Genomic DNA, 21,046 nt, shown 5'->3' on the forward strand with positions numbered 1-21,046 from the left:
AATGCCGGCTGGGATACAATTACTATAATATACTACCCAGTAGGCATATGACCGACATTTAATGTTAAAATATGGTTGAAATAATGTCAGTTATTGTTTCAACCTAAAAACATTGTTGATACAACAGTTAATGCTAAATGGTTTCAAAAGGGTAATAAAGTAAAAAAAATCAACGTTGAAATTTGGTTTAAATAATGTCTGTGGTTTGTTCAACGTTAATTCAATTTGCAAAATCAAAACGTAATTCAACGTTGATTCCTTGACGTTGATTCAACAGTGAATCAACTTTGAAATGCCAGCTGGGATACAATTACTATAATATACTACCCAGCAGGTTGAAATATGGTTGAAATAATGTCAGTTCTTGTTTTAACGTTGAAACAATGTTGATACAACAGTTGATGCTAAAAGGTTTCAAAAAGGTTAATAAAATGCTTAAAAATCAACGTTGAAATGTGTTTTTTTTAAATGTCAGTTTTTGTTCAACATTGATTCAATTTGCAAAATCAAAAAGGCAATTCAACGTTGATTCAACCTTGTCCTTGACGTTGAAATGCCTGCTGGGTACAGTATTTATTCGTTGGGGACACCTTTCAACTTAGTGTATTCAAGCAAGGGATGCATTTTTTTTGCCAGTATGTGTTTCTGAGAATCAAACCTATGTCCATTGCTTTGCTAACTCAGTGGTTCTTATACCGGGGGGTGTGAGAGTTCCAAGGGGGTCCCAGCTTAAGGACATTTAAAAAAAAGTAATTCATTCATCATAAATTCTGTACATTTAAACGTTATAAAAATAAACCTATTAACCAACAGCACTACACAGTATAATTTAATGTTTTGTTTAATTCAAATTCTAAGTTTGAGATTGTTTTATGTCATGACTTTTCTTTGGGGGCTGTGCAAAGTTTGAAAACCACTACTACTCTAAATGAAAGTACTAGGTCACCCAAAATAAAACATTATGTCACCATTTCCCCTTTCATGTTTTTACTTCTGTGGAAAACCAAAATAGATATTTAGCAGCATGTCTGAACTTTAATGTCTGTTCTGTTGAGGCATTTATTGAGGAAACAGTGTTATTCACTTCTTCAATCATTCCCAATAAACAGTGAGTGGCTGGCTGCGAATACACAATAAAATCTTTGCTCTTTACAACCTCCTCTGGATGCCACATATAATAAGTCTGTACGTGTACTCAAAATGTAAAATCAAGACTAAATTTATGCATCATAAACTTTCTTCATAATCTGTGTATTTCCTCAAAAGCTGGATGGCAGGGTCTCGATTGCATCTCATGGCCTCCTCTAAAGCCGTGTTACCCCACCTGTCAATATCAACACATTAAAGCATACATTAGACTTGGTGCTGTAACTGCAACATAACCAACAAGTGATCACTTCCATAATAGTACCTGTCTTTGAGTCTGCAGTTTGCACCCGCATTCTCCACCAGGAATTTGATGATGTCCAGATGTCCCTCAGAGGCTGCAATGTGCAAAGCAGATCGTCCATCATAATGCACAGCATTCACATCTGCCCCTGAGAGAATGTACCTTTAAAAAAGGATTAAATAAAAGAAATTTATATACATATGTCCCAAAATGTTGAAGCTCCTAAAAGCACATCCATCTATCTATCATATGATTCCATTCATTATTCCAATTGTGTCTCTTTCCTATTGCTATTCCTAACATTAAGTGTTTTTTGTGGCTAAATGTGGGGCACTAAAAAAAAGCATGACACATTTTGCATTCGCACACTGTTCTCTATTGAGAAAGTATGTTATAATGTATGGATCCAGGTTACCCTACCTGCGCAAAGACACTATATCCCCTCTGTAAGCAGCCAAGAGCACATTCATGATTTGGTATCCCTGTAATTCAAAACAGAAAAACCTTTAAACATCTACTTGTATATCCAAACAGCATAAAAATATTTAATTTATCGTTGTTTTGAAAAAGTTTTGAAATATCCATCCAGACCTCAGACTCCACCTTCCACTGTTTGTAGGACAACATCTGTCTGAAAGGAGTCTTAATGTCAAAACTGTGGAGCTGAAAGGTTGAAACCAGTTCCTTTAAAGAAACAAACAACTGAGTCGTCATGCTGGCAAAACAAACAACCCTTAAAGTATCTAACACACCAAGTGCATATACCTCACAGAAATGGACAGCCCTCCAGGAATTCCCATTGGAATCCAAGCCAGGTGACCAGCACATGAGACCAAGAACTCCAGGAACCACCATCAACACAGCACCAGATTGACTGGATTTGGCAGGCACAGATGTCTGAATAACAAAAAGTTATAATGCGACAGAATTCGCTTTCATTTCAATCTTTGTGGTAGCCTTACTTAAATATTAATACTTCTGTGAATATATAACCTTGATATATTTAATAAGGGCGATTTCCTGATAAGGCTTAAAGGGACACTCCACTTAAAAAAATGCTTATTTTTCAGCTCCGCTAGAGTTAAACGTTTGATTTTTACCAGTTTGGAATCCATTCAGCTGATCTCCGGGTCTGTCACTACCATTTTTAGCATTCGCTTAGCATTATTCGTTGAATCTGATTAGACCATTAGCATTGCGCTTAAAAACCCAAAGAGTTTCGATATTATGCAGCACCTGAAAATAGTCCCCTTGGTAACTTTCAATAGCTAGGGACTATTTTCTGGCACTATGTAATATCACTACGCCTGATTATTACGCCAGAATGAGAGTATAGTTCCTAGCCATATCTGCCTAGAAAATCACAACTTTTAATTTTTTTGTCGTTCTTAGTACACGATGTAACTACAGAAGAGTCAAGTTTTAAATAGGAAAAATATTGAAACTCTTTGGTTATTTTAAGCGTGATGCTAATGGTCTAATCAGATTCAATGAATTATGCTAAGCTATGCTAAAAGTGGTAGCACCAGACCCAGAGATCAGCTGAATGGATTTCAAAAACGGTAAAATGTTAAAATGTTTAACACTAGGGGATCTTGAAAATAAGCATATCCCAAAATAAGTGTGTCCCTTTAAGCCTAGTCCCACACTAAATGCATGTTTGAGTTGCCTTAACTAAAAACAGCTTGGACTGACCCATCTTTAAATATATCAGTGCCATTGTTTCGTTTAAAGATGCACCAGTAAATTTTTTTTATCATTTATGTTTGTAAAAAAACTACTTGTAAAAAACTAAATGTCCTAATAATCAAGGCCAAGTCCTGGTTTAATCTAATCCGTGTCCGAGAATGTTTTATATAGGATAATTTTTTGTAAACAGTAAATCTTAAAAAGATTTATAAACCATAGATTTTATTCTGCTTTTACATTTGAATATATGTTTCAACTTAAAGCTAGCATTTGATTTTGTACCAGTACTGTATTTTGAACCATATACTGTACAGCTATTATACTGAAATCTGGATTCTCACCATTAGAGGGCAGTAAGGGAATACATAATTGTAACAGACAAACATTTAAATCACTTTTCAATACATGAACACCTTAATATTGACAATCATTACCAATTTTCTTAATTAACACGGCAGGACAGGAACCAATTTAATTTGTTCCATGAAAATGGATTACTTGAAAAAAACGCTTGGACTTAAAGTGAATTTTAACAGTTGTGGGGAAATAAGCTGCTCTTAAACCTCTAATATACATCAAACAAATATGACTCATTATTTACCAGCTTAGTCATAAAATGCTGCAATTCAAACTCACCCTGAATTGAAAAGCTCTGGAGTAATCGTTCATACCAGCAACCTGCATCATAGAAAGAGTGCTGCGGATAGCGTGGGGTGACAGCACTTGGTCACCCGACAGTGGACACAGCCCACCATTGGCCAGAGTTGCGGCCAACGATGCACCGGACTCGCAGGTGACTTCTGTCGATAAACACTAAGACAGAAGCTAAATTAAATTTTTAAATTAATCGAGAATAATCGAGAAGTAATTTTTAAATACCTGTAATAGTAAATCCAATGTGGCATTGATCCCCACACCTTCTGGAAAGCACTGGAACATTTAGAAAACAGATTAGTTCATAACACTTTGTAAAGTACACTGTCAGACAAAATGATCAAAATATGTACCTGGGCTGTAACCCATCAAAAACTACATATTTGCACCTAAAAAGTATATATATTAGTACATCACGGGTACATACGGGTAGGAAATGTACACATATCTGTACCTTAATGGTACATATTAGGACCTTATAAAGGGTACTGCCCCAGTTGAACAACAAAAATGATCCCAAACTGAATTATCCTACACTTACTTTCTTTTCTTGCAGGTAAAATGATAGAGCGTGAAGGCGAATGATGTCCTTTCTCAGTCTTTGATAACTGCAACGGCATTGCTTACAATTACAATCGTCATCAAATACAGACAAAACAGCACTTTGAAAATCAATTTCTCATGAGAGCAAGAATTTGGAAAACAAACCTGGTGCAGTTTAGGCTTGCGTGCTCTTTGTTACACAGTCTTCGGATGATATTCAAAACCTGAGTGAGAATGGTTTAAGACGGTGCTGATTTCATTCATTTCTTATTTTTTATTAGATGAAGATGCCAACTAAGAGCCAAGCTTACAGACTCGTACTTTTCTTCTTCTTCAGTGATTGGTCTCTTCGCCAGCTGTTTTAAGAAAAAACAAGACCCATCGATAAAGACAAAAAAAATCAATAGAAGTCATTTCTCTTGTGTATTTGGTTGATTCTGCTGTTCTCAAAAACACATACACACGCTACCTGTAGTAAAGATGTGCTGATAATGGCACCCGTCTCAATAAGTGGACTATGAGGTACTCCTGCAAACAAACAGTTTTATACCTATGCTTTGTTAAGTGAAGCAATCTTTATCATAGAGCTGGAATTAAAGCGATATGCAAGCCAAATATCAAAATTACCCCATGATTTACTCACCCTCAAGCAATCCGAGATACAAGATTCATCATCTTTCAGACAAGCACATTTGGAGTTATTTTGGTAAATGCCCTTGCTCTTCCAAGTTTTACAATCATAGAAAACAGGGATCAGGGAACAGATTCCGATTTTAAACCCCAAGAAAGAGCATCAATCCTTTACACAGAAGTGATCCATATGGCTCCAAAGGGTTAAAGGGATACTCCACTTTTTTGAAAATATTCTCATTTTCCAGCTCCCCTAGAGCTAAACATTTGGTTTTTACCGTTTTGGAATCCATTCAGCCGATCCCCGTGTATGGCGCTACCACTTTTAGCATAGCTTAGCACAATCCATTGAATCTAATTAGACCATTAGCATCATGCTAAAAATAACCAAAGAGTTTTAATATTTAATATTTTTTTATTTTAATTTTGTATTTTTATTTAAAACTCTTTAGCCGTACCATGGCTGCAGGAGGTGCAATGATATTACGCAGCAGCCAAAAGTAGTCCCTTTAGTATCTTTCAATAGCAGGGGACTTTTTTTGGGCACTGCGTAATATCATTGCGCCTTCTACAGCCATGTTACGGCAGCAAAGTCCTTGATTATTACGCCATAATTAGAGTATAGTTCCTGGCCATATCTGCCTAAAAAAATCACAACTTTTAATTTTCCGTCGGTCTTAGTACACGATGTAACTACAGAAGAGTCAAGTTTTAAAAAGTAAAAATATCGAAACTCTTTGGTTATTTTTTTTAGGCATGATGCTAATGGTCTAATCAGATTCAATGGAGTATGCTAAGCTATGCTAAAAGTGCTATAGCGCCAGACCCGGAGATCAACTGAATGTATTCCAAAACGGTAACAATCATGTTTAACTTTAGGGGAGCTGGAAAATGAGTATATTTTCCAAAAAAGTGGAGTGTCCCTTCAATAAAAGGTCTTCAGCGGGTAATTGATGCGATTTTGTAAAAAAAAATCCATACTCAGCCTTCATCAACTATAATAACTAGCTTCTGGTTACGACGCCATCTTGGACTCACGTGATTCACACTAAATATTTAGCATTGCCATAGGTACGTTGTGCAGTGACTCTCGTAAATTGTGTCCAAGATCCAAGTCCAAGATGGCGTTGTTGCTGAAACCTAGTTATTATCATTTATCTAGATATTCGTCTTACAAAATCACATCGATTACCATCAGAAGATCTTTATTAACCCCTTGGAGCCGTGTGGATTACTTCTGTCAAGGGTAGATGCACTTTTTGGGGGGTTTACAGTAAAGTCAGACGTTGTTCCCTGATCCCTGTTTTCTATCATTATAAAGTTTGATAGAGAAAGGACATTTACAAAAATAACTTCATCTCAAAGATGATTGACATAACGTGTTTTGAATTTGCTTGAGGGCGAGTACATCATGGGGTAATTTTTATATTTGGCTGGAGTATCCCTTTAACTGACCGTACCTTGCTTGGTTAGGGTAAATGGAGACTCATATTTCGAATATTCCTCCATTCCTACAAATCTGTGCACGTAGTCAACTCCTTGCTGGTCCACTGCAAGGCCGTATATGAGAGGCCAGGATATCTCACCGAGGACACAGGGTTCAGCCCAGTCTCCTAACGAAAGCCTATAGGGTCCAAACAAAAAGATGAACATCTCATCTAATCTACTTTATCATTCCCAATCATTTCTAACCATCTTATGCCAAATAAATGAATTAATTTGGATTGATAATAATACAGAAAAAACGGACGCATACCTCTGCCCATCTACTGTACAGATTGAAATACCCCATTTTATGCTTCTCTCTTTGACATCTTCTTTTTCCTGTTTAGTGATATGCAGGATATGAGTCATTTTGTGATATTTACCAAAACCATCAATTAAAAAAAAAAACATTTCTACTTCAGCACATCTTCACGCATCTCTTTCACTATGTAAACAGCGCCAACGGAAACACATTTGACTCACCTTTACAGAAGACAGCTGTTTGCATTTAATAAATAACTTTTGAGTTTCCTCTGCGAAAGTTGAGAAGTCTGGTATAACAAATCTTCCTTGCAATGCCTTCGAAATGAAAGACACAAAGCCGGTTACGCACCTGCAAAATGTAAAAAAAGGGCGTTTATGTATGCATGTCCATTATGATGGATCAAATTTGCAGCTCGGATATGAAAATCCTGTCTCGCCTGTGAAAGGTGCTCCTGTCAACGGTTCCGTCTGATTCCTGAAGTTTCCGCATCAGACTGTAGCAGTCTTTAATCCGGGGATCGGTTCGGATGATTCCTGAGCTCCACAGGGCCTGTCAAAGAACAGACTGTTTATGTAACTTCACATTATTGAAGTTATATTATGCATTAATGCATTTGAGTACCTCAAAAAACTGATTGGCATTGACTCTTCCCCCAGAGGCAAAACTATCAAACAGAACATCAGCAGCCCTTTGGGAAAAACAACAAACATGATATATATAAATATATAAAGTCAAAATATGTATGAGAATTAGCAAACGCTGCCTGCACCTTTATTTATTTATACTTGCCAAACTCACAGTTTTTTCTTTACATGACCTTGCTGGGCTTCTTGTCGCGCCAAGTTTTGCCACGGTTGGCTGGTGTGAAGTTTGTCCTGCCCTGGTGCTGTCTGTTTCATGCCACCATTGCACATAAAGGCTGACAAACCTTGGCAACAGAATATTTATACATTTTAATTTAATAAGAGACTGAGCTTACATTTATATTTTTGCATTTGGCAGATGCTTTTATACAAAGTGATGTTCCCTGACAATTGAACACATGTCTGGTTTTGTTTTGGTCTGTGTGATCCTGCCACTGCCAATTTAGTGTATTATTTCAACAGCTCGGTCGCCAGTTATTACGGTTGCTTAAATGAGACAGCAATCGACCATAAATGTGACCTCGGGTGCACGATCTCTGAAATGAGCCGCAGATTGAGTTATAAATATCCACACGAGCGGGTTTCTAATTTGTGTGTTTTCCATTTGAATGGTCAGCGTATGAGGCAGCTGCTGCTTGCGCTGGGACCTATAGGCTTTCGATTAAATTTTGATTCGATTATTTTCTAATCGGTTGCATATTATGTTGTTGACATATCCCTGCATATGCATACTGCAGTCCCATTTGTCTTTCTCTCTCAAATATTTCACCTAAATGACTAATTATCTTCTTGGGAATGTCTGACAACGGTGCACGCACTGTAATAGACGCAAAAGCTTGACAGGCATAGCAACAGTAACTAAGGAGGGCAGGGCTTAGCAGGTCAATTTGCAAGCAACAAAAATTGCAAATGTAAAATTTTGCAGATAAATGCTTTCTGTCAGTTGCACTCCTGCATGTGTCTGGCAACCCGAGAGGGCGCAGAGACTAAACCATCTTCAAAATTTCGAATTTAGACTGCGATACCAAGTTCAGCCACTAGAGGTCAATGCTACATACATCTCCTTTAAACCCTGGGATACATTGCAAGATTTTTGCCATCCTATAAGATCATTACTTTATTACACAATGCAACTGATGGCCTGAATACTTCTGACGTCAGCAGGAAATGTGACGCTCCTTACCATGTTTAAAAGATTCGGTCACAGTGCAATGCTAACAGGAGTTAACTTACAGGCTGTGAGTCTGAAGCGGGAGGAATTATGATAATGTCGGTCTTGTCTACATCACCAATCCCCTTTAAGAGCCACGATCACAGAAATCACAATGACAATCTTTCGTCCAGGACAGCCAAAAATCATGCAGTGTATCCCGGGGTTAAGTCAAAGCCCAGGAAGTAGCGCCACTAGGCAGCCACTTTGGTTGAACTACAGGACACTGTATCAACTTTATATTTGTAAAGGTGGTTAACAAAATCATGTCAATTTTTCAAAAACTATTAATGTTTAATATAGTGATAGACCGATATATCGGGCCGATATTTGCAAGTTTTATGTGTATCTGCATCGGCCGATATGTAGTTGCAGTGTTCGCCGATTTTTGTGCTGGAAGCCGCAAGCGATTGCAGGTCATGTGACTAAAAACAACCAACCTTTCCATGACAACATCAAAAGATGGTTCCATAGCACCCTCACCTGTTTTACTATTTGTTAAATATAGTTTTTTTTTTAAGTTCTATAAATGTTACTTTTTTAAAAATGAGACTTGTAACATTTGGCATCATTATTGTGTCATTTTTATGATGTAAATTGAGTGAGCAAAAGCAGTATCGGCTTCAAATATCGGCTTAAGAAAATCGGCAGCCTGTATCGTTCACCGGCTAAGGCTGATGAAACAAAAATTGGTATCGGCACTGAAAAATCCATATCGGTCGATCCCTAGTTTAATAAAGATTTTTTTCTAAATTTATAAGTAACGTTTGAGTGCATTAAGTGGTTTTAGAAGCGTAATACTTTGAGTTTAACACAACCCCCTAACCACAATGTTAAAGGGATATGAAAACGATGCTGCCATGCAAGCGCTAATATTTTTACCACAAGGAAGCAAAAGTACAAAGGTACATTAAATTGAAAGGGAACGAACAGTAGGAGTAGACGTGTGCGCTATTGCAGATAAGTGCACATGTTGTTTACTTGCCATATTCACCTGTGGATCCTGAGGGAACATAATTGACTGCCTTTTGGGATGGAAAGGTATTTCTTGGCACCGCCTGAGGAATGTTCCCCGCTGTTATTGTTTCCTAGTAACATAAACCAAAGCATTAACTTGGGCTGTGAATATTTATCTGTACACAGGTCTATATACTTAATATAAATACACTTCTGTAAGGCAAGCAGTGCAAATTATCATGCGCTATTCAAACAACCCTCACTTTTATGCTTTGATTGAATGTGCTTATCCAGTTTGTGTTTTATGCCTTTTTGAAGCACGACATGCATAGCAATAATTAATGTTGGTGCCAGACGTGCCTTTGATGTCTAACTAATGGTAGGTGCTTAACACTGCAGGGAGACATATTGAAACATATTACCTTGTCATGTCAACACGGCAGCTGACAATGCAAGCAACAATGTCTGGAGGGTAAAGGTTGGATTATAAGAGAGGTTCATATTGACAACCCTGTTTATTGCCTTTACAAGGGTAAATTTGGTTTAAAGTTAATCCAGAAGTGCAGACAATATCGTTCGTGTCCGCTTGCTTTGAGATTAAATAAAACATCTCTTCTTGAAATGTCATCCTTTCTTCTTTAAATGTCTCAAAACAGATCGATTCAGGTGTATTGAAATGTCCCTCATCTCTTGACAGTTACTGATAAATAATGTACTGGTTGGCCTTTCTTCATAATAGTGGTGATTGTTTTAGCCTCCAGGGTTGATTTTATAGTGTTTTACACATGGGTGGGTGGGTGTCTATGGGAGCAATACAGGACACAGCACGTACCTGACATCCGGTAAAAATTACAGGTTCGACATTCCTCTTTGGGAGCGTATCTTTCATCTCATCATTCTCTGAATTAGTGGGGGAGAGAATAAAAATTCAGGATAAGAAAAATATTTCTTAAGGGAGGTTTAAAGATTAATGCTTATTTGCAAGTACAAGATTTTAAAAGGATCTTAGAGACAAGTTAAGCATAGCCTCAGCAAAGAATGTCCATAGGGTTATTTTTGAATCTGGGACACTATGGTTAGATTCAGATATTGTTTGTGTTGTCCTTATTGCACAAAATGACACACTTTTGGAGTTGAGTACCATAACATATAAAACCACTGTGCTGTGAATAGAGGACGGTTGCAATCCAATGGCATTTTACTTCCAACCTTCGATCCAAAATAAGACGACTCTTAGGTCGCAAGATGATTTATCAGAAAGTTTCGTAGTAAAAGCAGTATTTGGCAACTTTTTAAAAGATCTTAAATTTTAGGCATTAAAAGCCAGATGGAGACATCTTAGGGTGCTTGATCAACTAGGGTGGTACAAACCAGACAAAGTTATGCAGACATAAACCCTGAACACCACCCACAACTCGCCCTAAAGCAAACCTAAAAGTAACTAAATCAGGTTTCTTTTCAGGAAAGACCTTACAAATGTGTTTTACAAAACAAAGGGACATTTTAAATGCAATCCATCACTGTTTAGAGAAGTTTTGCGAGAGTCGCATTTTTAAGGTCACTCGAGGCACTAAAGCTGCTTTGTAACAATGTGTATTGTGCATTAAATAGATCAAACTGACTTGACTTTAAGCCATTTAGACAGACAGCGACCAGCAGTAGCAGAGCGACACGATCTCATTCATTTCAATGAAAACTTGGCGACTTCGACGACACAAGCGAAACTGACCGTTGGCAACTGCATGGGCGTGTCCAGCGTCGCGAGAAAGTTAAAGCGTAACTAAACCCCTGGTCAGAGCGTGACTCCACCCACTGGCAATATTTGAAAAATGCAAGAAAAGTGGGCAGATCCCAAGGAGATAGAGGGGACGAACCAAGTGTGTGGTGAGATCGTAACAAGGGCGTGGTGATCTTGAACCTGCTTACGTCACGAGTCATTTTTTGGACCCAACATCCAATAGGAAAATTCAACTGCAGTAGCCACCATTCAACCTGAAGAGGGCAGCACTCAGACGGTTTTACACCATATATTGTAGTATTGAAACACTTTATATCCAAATGTCAAAAAACTTACTAAAATCAATGAACAGCACTAATAAAGCCCCATTCTTACAGATCATTAACTAAAAAAAGTTGGTTTAGGGTTTAGTTACGCTTTAAGAAAAGCTTCACTTTATGCAAACGATGAGCGAATTTTCGTGCTAATGGAGCGAAGCAGTGGAGTAGACGTCATCCTCCTCTACTGTCAGTTACTGGAGGGCACGGTACTCATTTGTTTATGACAACCAGATTTAGAAACGACTCATTGAAAGAGATAAGTGACGCACAGCGAGAATCCCTTCGTTCAGACCGCCAGTGACTTTCTCTCTGTTTGTTGCCCATCTCTTTCAATGAGGCGTTTCTCAGCTCTTACGCCCCATTCAGACAGCCAGCGACAAGCAGAGCGACGCAATCTCACTCATTTTAATGGAAGCTTGACGACTTCCAGCAACAAGCAAAAAGAGATCGTTGCCGATAATATGGGCATGTCCAGCGACCCTTCGTTCAGACCGCCAGTGACTTTCTCTCTGTTTTTTGCCCATCTCTTTCAATGAGGCGTTTCTAAATCTGGTTTTCATAAACAAATGAGTACCGTCCAATCCAGTAACTGGCGAGAGTGACGTGAACTACACTGCTTCGCTATCATTGGTAGTCACTCCCAAAATTTGCTTAACATTTGCATAAAGTTAAACTTTTCATAACTCTCTCGCGTCGCTGGACACGCCCATATGGTCTCCAATGATCACTTTTCCGGCTCTTGTCGCCGGAAGTCGGCAAGCTTCCATTGAAATGAATGAGATTGCATCGCTCTGCTACTGCTTGTCGCTGGCTGTCTGAATGGGGCGTAAGAGCTTTGTTTCACTTGCACTCAAAACAGTCAACAAGTCTTAAAGGGACATTTCACTTTTTTGAAAATAGGCTCATTTTCCAGCTCCCCTGGAGTTAAACATTTGATTTTGACTGTTTTGTAATCCATTCAGCTGATCTCCAGGTCTAGCCGTACAGCTTTTAGCATAGCTTAGCATAATCCATTGAATCTGATTAGACCATTAGCATCACACTCAAAAAAATAACCAAAGGGTTTCAATATTTTTCATATTTAAAACTTGACTCTTCTGTAGTTACATTGTGTACTAAGACCGACGAAAAATAAAAAGTTACGATTTTCTAGGCAGATATGGCTAGGAACTATACTCCCATTCTGCCGTAATAATTTGCAGCAGCCGCAATGATATCAGGCAGTGCCCGAAAATGGTCCCTAGCTATTGAAAGTTACCAAGGGGACTATTTTCGGGGGCTGCGTAATATCATTGTGCCTGCTGCAGCCATGTTACGGCAGCAAAGTCCTTGATTATTACACCGCAATGAGAGTATAGTATAGATGCTAAGCTATGCTAAAAGTGGTAGCGCCAGACCCGGAGGTCAGCTGAATGGGTTCCAAAATGGTAAAACACAAATATTTAACTCTAAGGGAGTTGGAAAATGAGCCTATTTTCCGAAAAAGTGGAGTGTCCCTTAAGTCATTAGCTCAGACAATTTAGTAAAAAATTTTAACTAATCTTTTTACAATTATTATCCTGGTGCAAAATGTATTTATTTTTAATACAATTTAAAAAAGGAATGTATTTTTATCAAATGTCAAGGAACGTGAAAACCATGTAACAAAGGTTGTAAGGCTTTATATAAGCCGATGTGTTATTCAAGTCACACTAAAACCCACAGATGCCACATCACTTCTTTCCAGAACACACCCACTACTTCTGCACATTTTATGGCCCAGCTGCCGACCACAAGCTCACTTAAATGAGAACGTCTACAAAATTATCCTTCTCACTTAAGAACCCCCAGAGTGAAGTTGCACTGATGTGAAATCAGAATTGCAATCTCTCTCACAGTGGTTAGACTTGGGATCTGGCAAGTGGTACACGACCTATGATCAGTAAAAAATGTAAACACTTTCAAAACCCCTAGGACAACGGCCACAACTGTCAGTGCAAATCCCATAGTGAAAAGACACAGATTGCACCTAAATTATACCTTACTGCAGTGTTTATGTACCTTTGACATCGTCATCCTTGTTTGGCTCCAGTAGCTTGTTGCCATCCAGCCCTCCATAGCGTTTTCTCCATTTGCGTCTTTGAGATGGCGTTCTCTGAAAACTACACATCAACTAACAACTTACATGGGCTTTTTTAAGTGTCATTCAATTTCAAGTACAGTATGCATGACCAAAAGTATCCAAGTATGCAAATTTATAACGGCAAGTGATTTTTGCAATCCTGGCTTTGGGCACAATAAACAGAGATTTCTTAAAATATATTTTGTTTTCTGGCTACATGGAAGTGAAACCTTGGGATCAAAGTAAACGTGCCCCTGTAGAGACAAGTCTAGTCACGAAAATCTGTTCAGGTGTGAGAAACGCCTGTGTAAATTCTAAGACTGTCTGCGTTGCTGAAAGATTGAGACATTTCCCAAAGTGCTAAATAAAAACTATTTTGAAATACTTAACATAAAGTTTAGTGTACTTATGCTGTAGTTTGTCTTGCAGCTCAGCTAATGGCTAAACTATGGAAAAACAAATTGCTTTCGAGGTTTAATTTGATTTCTGCATTTTAAGTTAAAGCGGTTCTTACCTGAGATAAGCGTTTTCCTCTGTTTCTTGGCTTAGGTTGTTCTCCATGTTGAAACTTTCCTTTGTGATTTTAGTTAAGGAAGTCATCAATGAGTTTTTAAAGAAATCCAAGTGGTGTGTCTGTCTAACATCTGGAGATTTTGCAGATGAAACACTTTGGCAGCTGTGCATACAGTGCGTCTCAATGTGATCTGCCAGTTTTTAGCTGGATAAAAATAGGAGGAACTCAGCTGCATTTTGGAGGTGGGATCTCTGTTCTGGAAAGGGTCACCCTACAACAAAAATTAAAGAAAGACAAATACCATTAATTCTACGCAACTACAGCTGATAAAACTTAAATAATAAAAAAATGACTTTTTTATTATTATTATTATTATTATTAAATAGTAGTAGTAGTAGTAGTAGCAGTAGTGAGTAGTAATTTACATTTAATATATGTCTTCAAATAAAACACATCTGATTAAACATGACCTCTTTAACCTTAAATGGGACACATCATGAAAATCAGACATTTTTCCATGTTTAAGTGCTTTAATTGGGTCCCCAGTGCTTCTATCAACCTAGAAATGTAAAAATAAAATCCCAGTAACTTAGTTTTTGTAAACCATTCTCTGCAAGCATGCGAAAAATAGGTAATTGAAATTTGGCTCCCCTTGTGATGTCAGAAGGGGATAATACTGCCCCTTAATCTGCACTATGCAACCACGGCACTGCCCTTTAGTGCAGAGATCAGCTCATTTGCATTTTAAAGGACACACCCAAAAACTACAAATTTTTGCTCACACCTACAAAGTGGCAATTTTAACATGTAATAATAAATTATCTATATAGTGTTTTGAGCTTGAACTTCATATATGTACTCCGGAGACACCAAAGATTTATTTGACATCTTTAAAAAAAGTCTTGTGAAATGTCCCCTTTAAAATATCACAAAACCGAAGAGCTCTTGATTAGAAATAGTCGGTTACTGTAAAAAAAAAACATAAAAAAACATACTTTTTTTAAAATACAATCAAATTGGTTTTAAAAGTCATTTCAACTTGCTTTTTATTAAATGTTTAATTTTTCACATGGCATTCACTCGTCAAAATAAGATTTAATTAGCAATTTCAATATATTTTTATAAGTTACAGAAGTTCATCACTGGTAAAAAGTTTTTTAAATATTAAATGAAATGATTTGTGAAGCCAATTTAATTGCAATTTTTTAATCGTGCATGCTTTTACTGATCTGCGCATGTAGCGCGCATAGTTGATGCTCCAAACGCATTTCCTTTGCCATTTCTTTCTTGTCATGCGCTTTACATGTAAACAGTTTTCACCAGCAACCCAAGTGACGCTTTTCTCTTAACCTACAAAAAATATAAATTATTGTACATTTAAGCTCATGCAGTCCCAGATTCTTAATTTTGTACGAACATCTTTATTTACCCTGTTTAATCGCATGCTTGTAAGGAAAATCACACATCACAGCTCTAAGAGTGTTTACTCACAGTACAGCACGATGCCTAAAAAGAGCAAAACGGTAGGGTTCATTACATTATAAAGTTTTAAAGTAACGATATTTAAGTCTGTTTAGGGAATCATTTATTTCGATCTCTTTTTATGTAATTTAGGTTTAATGTCCTGGCTGCTATGCTCACATTACATGTTATTCAATGAGATTTATCTAAATAACTTAATTCTGTCCTAGAGTAAAAGCAACCCAAAGCAAACTTTACCGGAGACACCGTCTGGACCAGTAACAAAAAGTAAAGACGGTGGAATTGCAATCGCAATACATGCCAAACCCGGGGCCAAACAAAATGCAATTACAGGTTGGTTATCAAAACTGTAAATAAAATAAACAGTCAAGCTTTTATCAGTGGTGGGTCTAAGAAATATTACCCAGTTATTGTTTTTTGACAGATGTCTCTGATGAGGCGGTGGGTGTCGCCATTGCAGCACCGCCGACAGACGGAGAGGCCAACGCCGAGCTGCTGCGCTATTTATCCAAAGTCCTGGAGCTGAAGAAGAGTGAAATATCTTTAGATAAGGTCAGGTGCATTCTTTTTATTTATGTGTCAACAGCAATACGGGATGTATTATTATTACAGTCAGGACTCTCTGAAATACTTTATTCTGATTATCAGTTGCAATAGGCCTATTACGTTTTCTGTTATTCCTGATAACCAAAACTTTTTATAACAGATCGCTCATCCGGGTATTGCGACTCTTCTTGCCGGCACTACTTGCTTATTGTATCACTCCGCTGTCTAGTTTATTCATATGACAACTTAAAGGGACACTCCACTTTTTTATGAAAATATGCTCATTTACCAGGTCCCCTAGAGTTAAACATTTGATTTTTACCGTTTTGGAATCCATTCAGCTGATTTCCGGCTCTGGCGCTACCACTTTTAGCATAGCTTAGCATAATCCATTGAATCGTATTAGACCATTAGCATGGCGCTCAAAAAAGACCAAAGAGTTTCAATATTTTTCCTATTTAAAACTTGACTCTTCTGTAGTTACATCGTGTACTAAGACTGACAGAAAATTAAAAGTTGTAATTTTCTAGGCAGATATGGCTAGGACTATATCTCATTCTGGTGTAATAATCAAGGACTTTGGTGCCGTAACATAAGGTGACCAGACATCCCCGTTTTCCGGGGACAGTCCCGTTTTTTGGTGTTCTGTCCCCGACTAGAGTAGAGTTGTGACGTTCGCGAACAAACCGATTCTTTTGAACGGCTCATTAACATGAACGATGGGAGCCGAGTCGCGGCTGGAGGGGAGCCGTACTTTCTGTCGTTCTTTTTTCCTATGCGTGTTTCACAGAGATGCACACAAATTAGCTCCTCCGCGAGACAGAACAGTTATAGGGGGAGGGGTGCACATGATGATAGTTGTGCACGCATCGTTCACGTGAGAACTCCAGCGGAAAAAAAACGGTGTGCCCCAGATGTCCTATTTGCAAAGTTTACCGTAAAAATAGTATTAATAGTGGACTGTATGTAGACATTTATTTCCATTTTATTTATTCAAATTTGTGGAAGAGTTTGTAGTAAAAGCTGTTTTGCACAGAAATTCATTGCAGCCGGCTTTGTTTTTTATGTTTATTTGTGAGTAGGTATTGTATGAATAACATAAGTCAACGTAGCTTTACACATACACACATTTTGTACTAAAGGTAAATCCAAAACAGTGATGTCACTGTCTAAGCAGAGGGATGTTGTGCAACCCTATGGAATATAGTCCACACATGACAAAGGAAGTTAAAATCAATATTTCAGAATAATTTAAACTCAGATATTGGTGTGTGATATCTGAACTTTATTATTAGACTACAAATCTCACCTCATCATTCCTCCTAGTGATTATTTCCAGGATAAACTGAGATGCCCCTAAGCTGGCTTCTTAAAACTGACTAAATATTTAAAAGAGCCAAAAGAGCCGTTCTTTTTGAACGGCTCTTTGAAAGGAACGGATCGCCAAGATCCGGATCCCCTCAAAGAGCCATAAATCACATCACTAGACTAGAGCTGTCCCCGGAAATGTCCCCGTTTTACAGCATGTCCAAAACAACCAGCAAATACACTGAAAAACCGATCAACATACCGGTTGTAGTACCAGACCAGAGCAATCATGTAATGATTATTTTCACTATCAGAGGGGGCTGCGAGCTACTTATTACTTGCGCATGCCACTGATTTAGCGATGAAGAATTTACTAGGAGACACATGAGAAAGCGTCATTATCATCAATCAAGTTATCATAAGATATGAAAACAGTTAAAGTTATGGGAGCTTAAGGTACTAACTACTCATGTTAAATTAAAGTAATAAACCAATGAAGTGAACTGATCACAGTATACGGAGCATTTGTTTTGTGTAGGCTAAATATGTTTACGTTTTGCATTATTCCTTCTGTTGTTCACGTTTACAATGTTATGAAATCAGCTGAAGTATGTCTCTTTTGTAAAAAAAACGGGAAAAAATAGATTTTTAGGATACAGAAATTGTTCAATTAATTAAATTAGAAACACTGCAAAAAATTACATTCTTATTAGTATTTTTCTCTTGTTTTCAGTTTAAATATAAAAAAATTCAAGATGCATTTTCTTGATGGGCAAAATGACCTAAGAATATAAGTCTAATTTTTAGACCAAAATATCAAATTTGTGCTTAAAACAAGCAAACAAATCTACCACTACTTAATTCAAGAAAAATATTTTGTTGCATGTTTTAAGCACAAATACACTTAAATTAATTTTTTTGTCTTAAAGCTAGATTTTTCTTAGGGGATTTTGCTTATCATCTTGATTTAAGATATTTTAGATATTTGTACTGAAAATAAGACAAAAATACTATTAAGTAAGAAGTCATTTTTTGCAGTGGACCCACAACAATAAAAATAAGAAAACTTTCAAAAAACATTTTGTCCGCATTTTTTAATTCATAACAACAAATGAGATTTTAATGATATTTTGACCATTTAACTAGGAAATGCCCCCGGTTTTCATTTAAAAAATCTGGTCACCACACCGTAACATGGCTGTAGCAGGCGCAATGATATTACGGAGTGCCAGAAAATAGTCCCCAGCTATTGAAAGTTACCAAGGGGACTATTTTTGTGCGTTGCGAAAGTTTCCCTGTAATATTTGACCTACATGACCTTACTCAGAAAGCATTAAAAATCCCAAAAAATGAATTTAGCTTGTTTTTTGCAGACTTGCCACATATTTCAAATAAATATTATTAGCCTGTGTCAAAGCTAGTATCAATGTAATAAACAAAATAATGTATATTCAGCTGGATGTTATCACAGATTAAACCCATCAGGGTAATAAGGACTCGATGTGAAGTAGCTGGATGTATTACCTTACACGTTTTATACTAATATGTACACATTGTATAACTGTACGTGATGAATGAATGTGTTTCAATTCCCAGGGCTCCAAATCCAGAGAAAAAATTATCAAGGTAACAGCAAGTGTCAGTCAAGAGGATATTTTGGAGAAATTAAGAAGAGAGGCCGCAGGGTGAAACTACATTGTACTTTGACACAAAAATGGACTAAGCATGGAGCTATGTTCCATTAACCTCGTACTCCAAGTTGTTTGCACCTTGACCATATGGTATAATATTTAATGAAATATCCAAGTTTATTAAATAAAATGCTGTATTTTTGTGAAAATCTGTGTGATTCTGAATGCTACGCTAAAAACGTTATACATAAAGCCACAAACACGGTTGTAACCTGTTGCTGTAATAAGATTTTAAGTTAAGAACATGCACTGCTTATTCTGCCAGTTAAATAGTAGTTACAGCAGCACCTGAGGTCCTCCACCAGTGACAAATGTGTTCATTAATGAGAATCTAATGAGTATGGTTATCAGACATTTTCTATTAACTAAAAGCATTTGGATTAAATGGATTATTCGACAGATTGTAGGAGGCTTAGTTGGTACTTTTATATGCGGTTAATGTACATATAAAAGCATTTTAACTGTTTATAGACCTGTATACAGTGGTGTGAAAAAGTGTTGGCCCCCCTCAAGATTTCTTATGTTATTGCACACTTTAATGTTTCAGATCATCAAACAAATGTAAATATTAGTCAAATATAACACAAGTGAACAAAGCAAAATCACCAGTGTTTAATCTACACTGCTCGTGTTTATATACCACCAGACCTGGTGGTACTCATACACTATGATTGTACATTTAACAGTGGTGATTTTGCTGTGAACACAACATGCAGTTTTAAAATAAAGGTTTTATTATTAAGGGGAAACTACATGGCCTTGTGTGACAAATATGCAAACACATAAGAAATCTGGAGGGGGGCAACACTGTTCACATCACTGTATACTGTGCATATAATGTGCATTTGTGTTCAGTGAATTTTAAAATAGATTGCAGCCATTAGCCCAATTTCAGACTAAATTCATTTTATAATGCTAAAACAGATTCTTTCTGCGAGCATACAACAAGCAACCATAGAAAATATCATAGATCATGTAAAATAAGAAGTGAAATAGTATTTCCTGGTTTTCTATTGCTTACTAAGTTTCATAAATGAAGAGGTACATTTCTTTAATAAACAACATTTTTGAGGCAATGTGCTCCTCCACCATTAGTGGGGGGGAGGAAAAGTCATCGAGAGCCAAAACATGTTTGCATTTAATCATGCAGGCAAGCTCTGCAACCTCCCACTTTATTAAAGTCTTCCAATATAAACCTTTAATAAATGAGAATCTCTGGTTATTTGCCTGTTCCCAGCCCACTTCCTGTATACGCCTTATGAAATTGTCATATAACAATGATATTTTTAATTTACTTGTTTAATTAAAAATTAATTCATCGAGCTGTTTCCTTTTGCTATATATTGCTATATATTACATTTGTTAATACTATACTACTGTTTACCGAGTTGCCTATTTTGTGATAAATCTGTGCAACAGGTTATCTGCTGGCAATGCTATCTTCATTATTTCCAAGACACAAATTTGTGATTTTCAAGCCTGAATTTCATGGCTTTCATTAAAGCACAGAAGATTTGGAGTCCATACAAGCTCATTTTTTTTATGCTACCTACAAACAGGAGAATTAACAAGAGAAATACATTTTCATGGATTTACCCAATGATTTTCCTTACACGTGTACAGCCATATGGCTGATTAAACAGATTTACATTGTCATTAGTGCAGTCAGGAAGACATATTTTGTTATTGTAAGACTGTGCACATGATTTATGCCCTGTGGATGGTGAAATCTGTCCAGTAATTGAGGAGAAAAGTCTCTTTTAGAGCTAAATTAAGATGGGTGGGATGACGTGGTGAACAGGCCGTTCCTCAACCAAAGCAATATTTCACAAAGCTGCCTAACTGAAAACCATCCACGCAATATGTAAGTCATTATGGC

At 37.1% G+C, this 21,046-nt stretch overlaps 2 protein-coding genes across 2 annotated transcripts; one reads left to right on the top strand and one right to left on the bottom strand.

Moving 5' to 3' along the window:
* Window positions 1-823: 823 nt before the first annotated feature.
* glsl (glutaminase like) lies at window positions 824-16,161 on the bottom strand. Its single transcript, XM_065291856.1, has 22 exons — window positions 16,026-16,161; window positions 14,141-14,411; window positions 13,566-13,666; window positions 10,300-10,367; window positions 9,505-9,598; window positions 7,455-7,584; window positions 7,278-7,344; window positions 7,093-7,205; window positions 6,875-7,004; window positions 6,663-6,730; window positions 6,367-6,530; window positions 4,746-4,804; window positions 4,588-4,632; window positions 4,442-4,500; window positions 4,275-4,341; window positions 3,959-4,009; window positions 3,716-3,892; window positions 2,156-2,287; window positions 1,982-2,074; window positions 1,811-1,872; window positions 1,412-1,552; window positions 824-1,324 (listed from the first exon to the last, which is right to left on the bottom strand). The coding sequence occupies exons 2-22, from the start codon at window positions 14,308-14,310 to the stop codon at window positions 1,228-1,230; spliced, it is 2,088 nt and encodes a 695-aa protein (XP_065147928.1). The 5' UTR covers window positions 14,311-14,411; window positions 16,026-16,161; the 3' UTR covers window positions 824-1,227.
* On the top strand, window positions 15,419-20,682 carry c23h15orf40 (chromosome 23 C15orf40 homolog). The gene is made up of 4 exons (XM_065291855.2): window positions 15,419-15,663; window positions 15,832-15,955; window positions 16,047-16,174; window positions 19,073-20,682. The coding sequence occupies exons 1-4, from the start codon at window positions 15,526-15,528 to the stop codon at window positions 19,163-19,165; spliced, it is 483 nt and encodes a 160-aa protein (XP_065147927.1). The 5' UTR covers window positions 15,419-15,525; the 3' UTR covers window positions 19,166-20,682.
* The last annotated feature ends 364 nt before the right edge of the window (window positions 20,683-21,046 follow it).

Source organism: Paramisgurnus dabryanus, chromosome 23, assembly GCF_030506205.2.
Source record: "Paramisgurnus dabryanus chromosome 23, PD_genome_1.1, whole genome shotgun sequence".
Classification (NCBI taxonomy): domain Eukaryota; kingdom Metazoa; phylum Chordata; class Actinopteri; order Cypriniformes; family Cobitidae; genus Paramisgurnus; species Paramisgurnus dabryanus.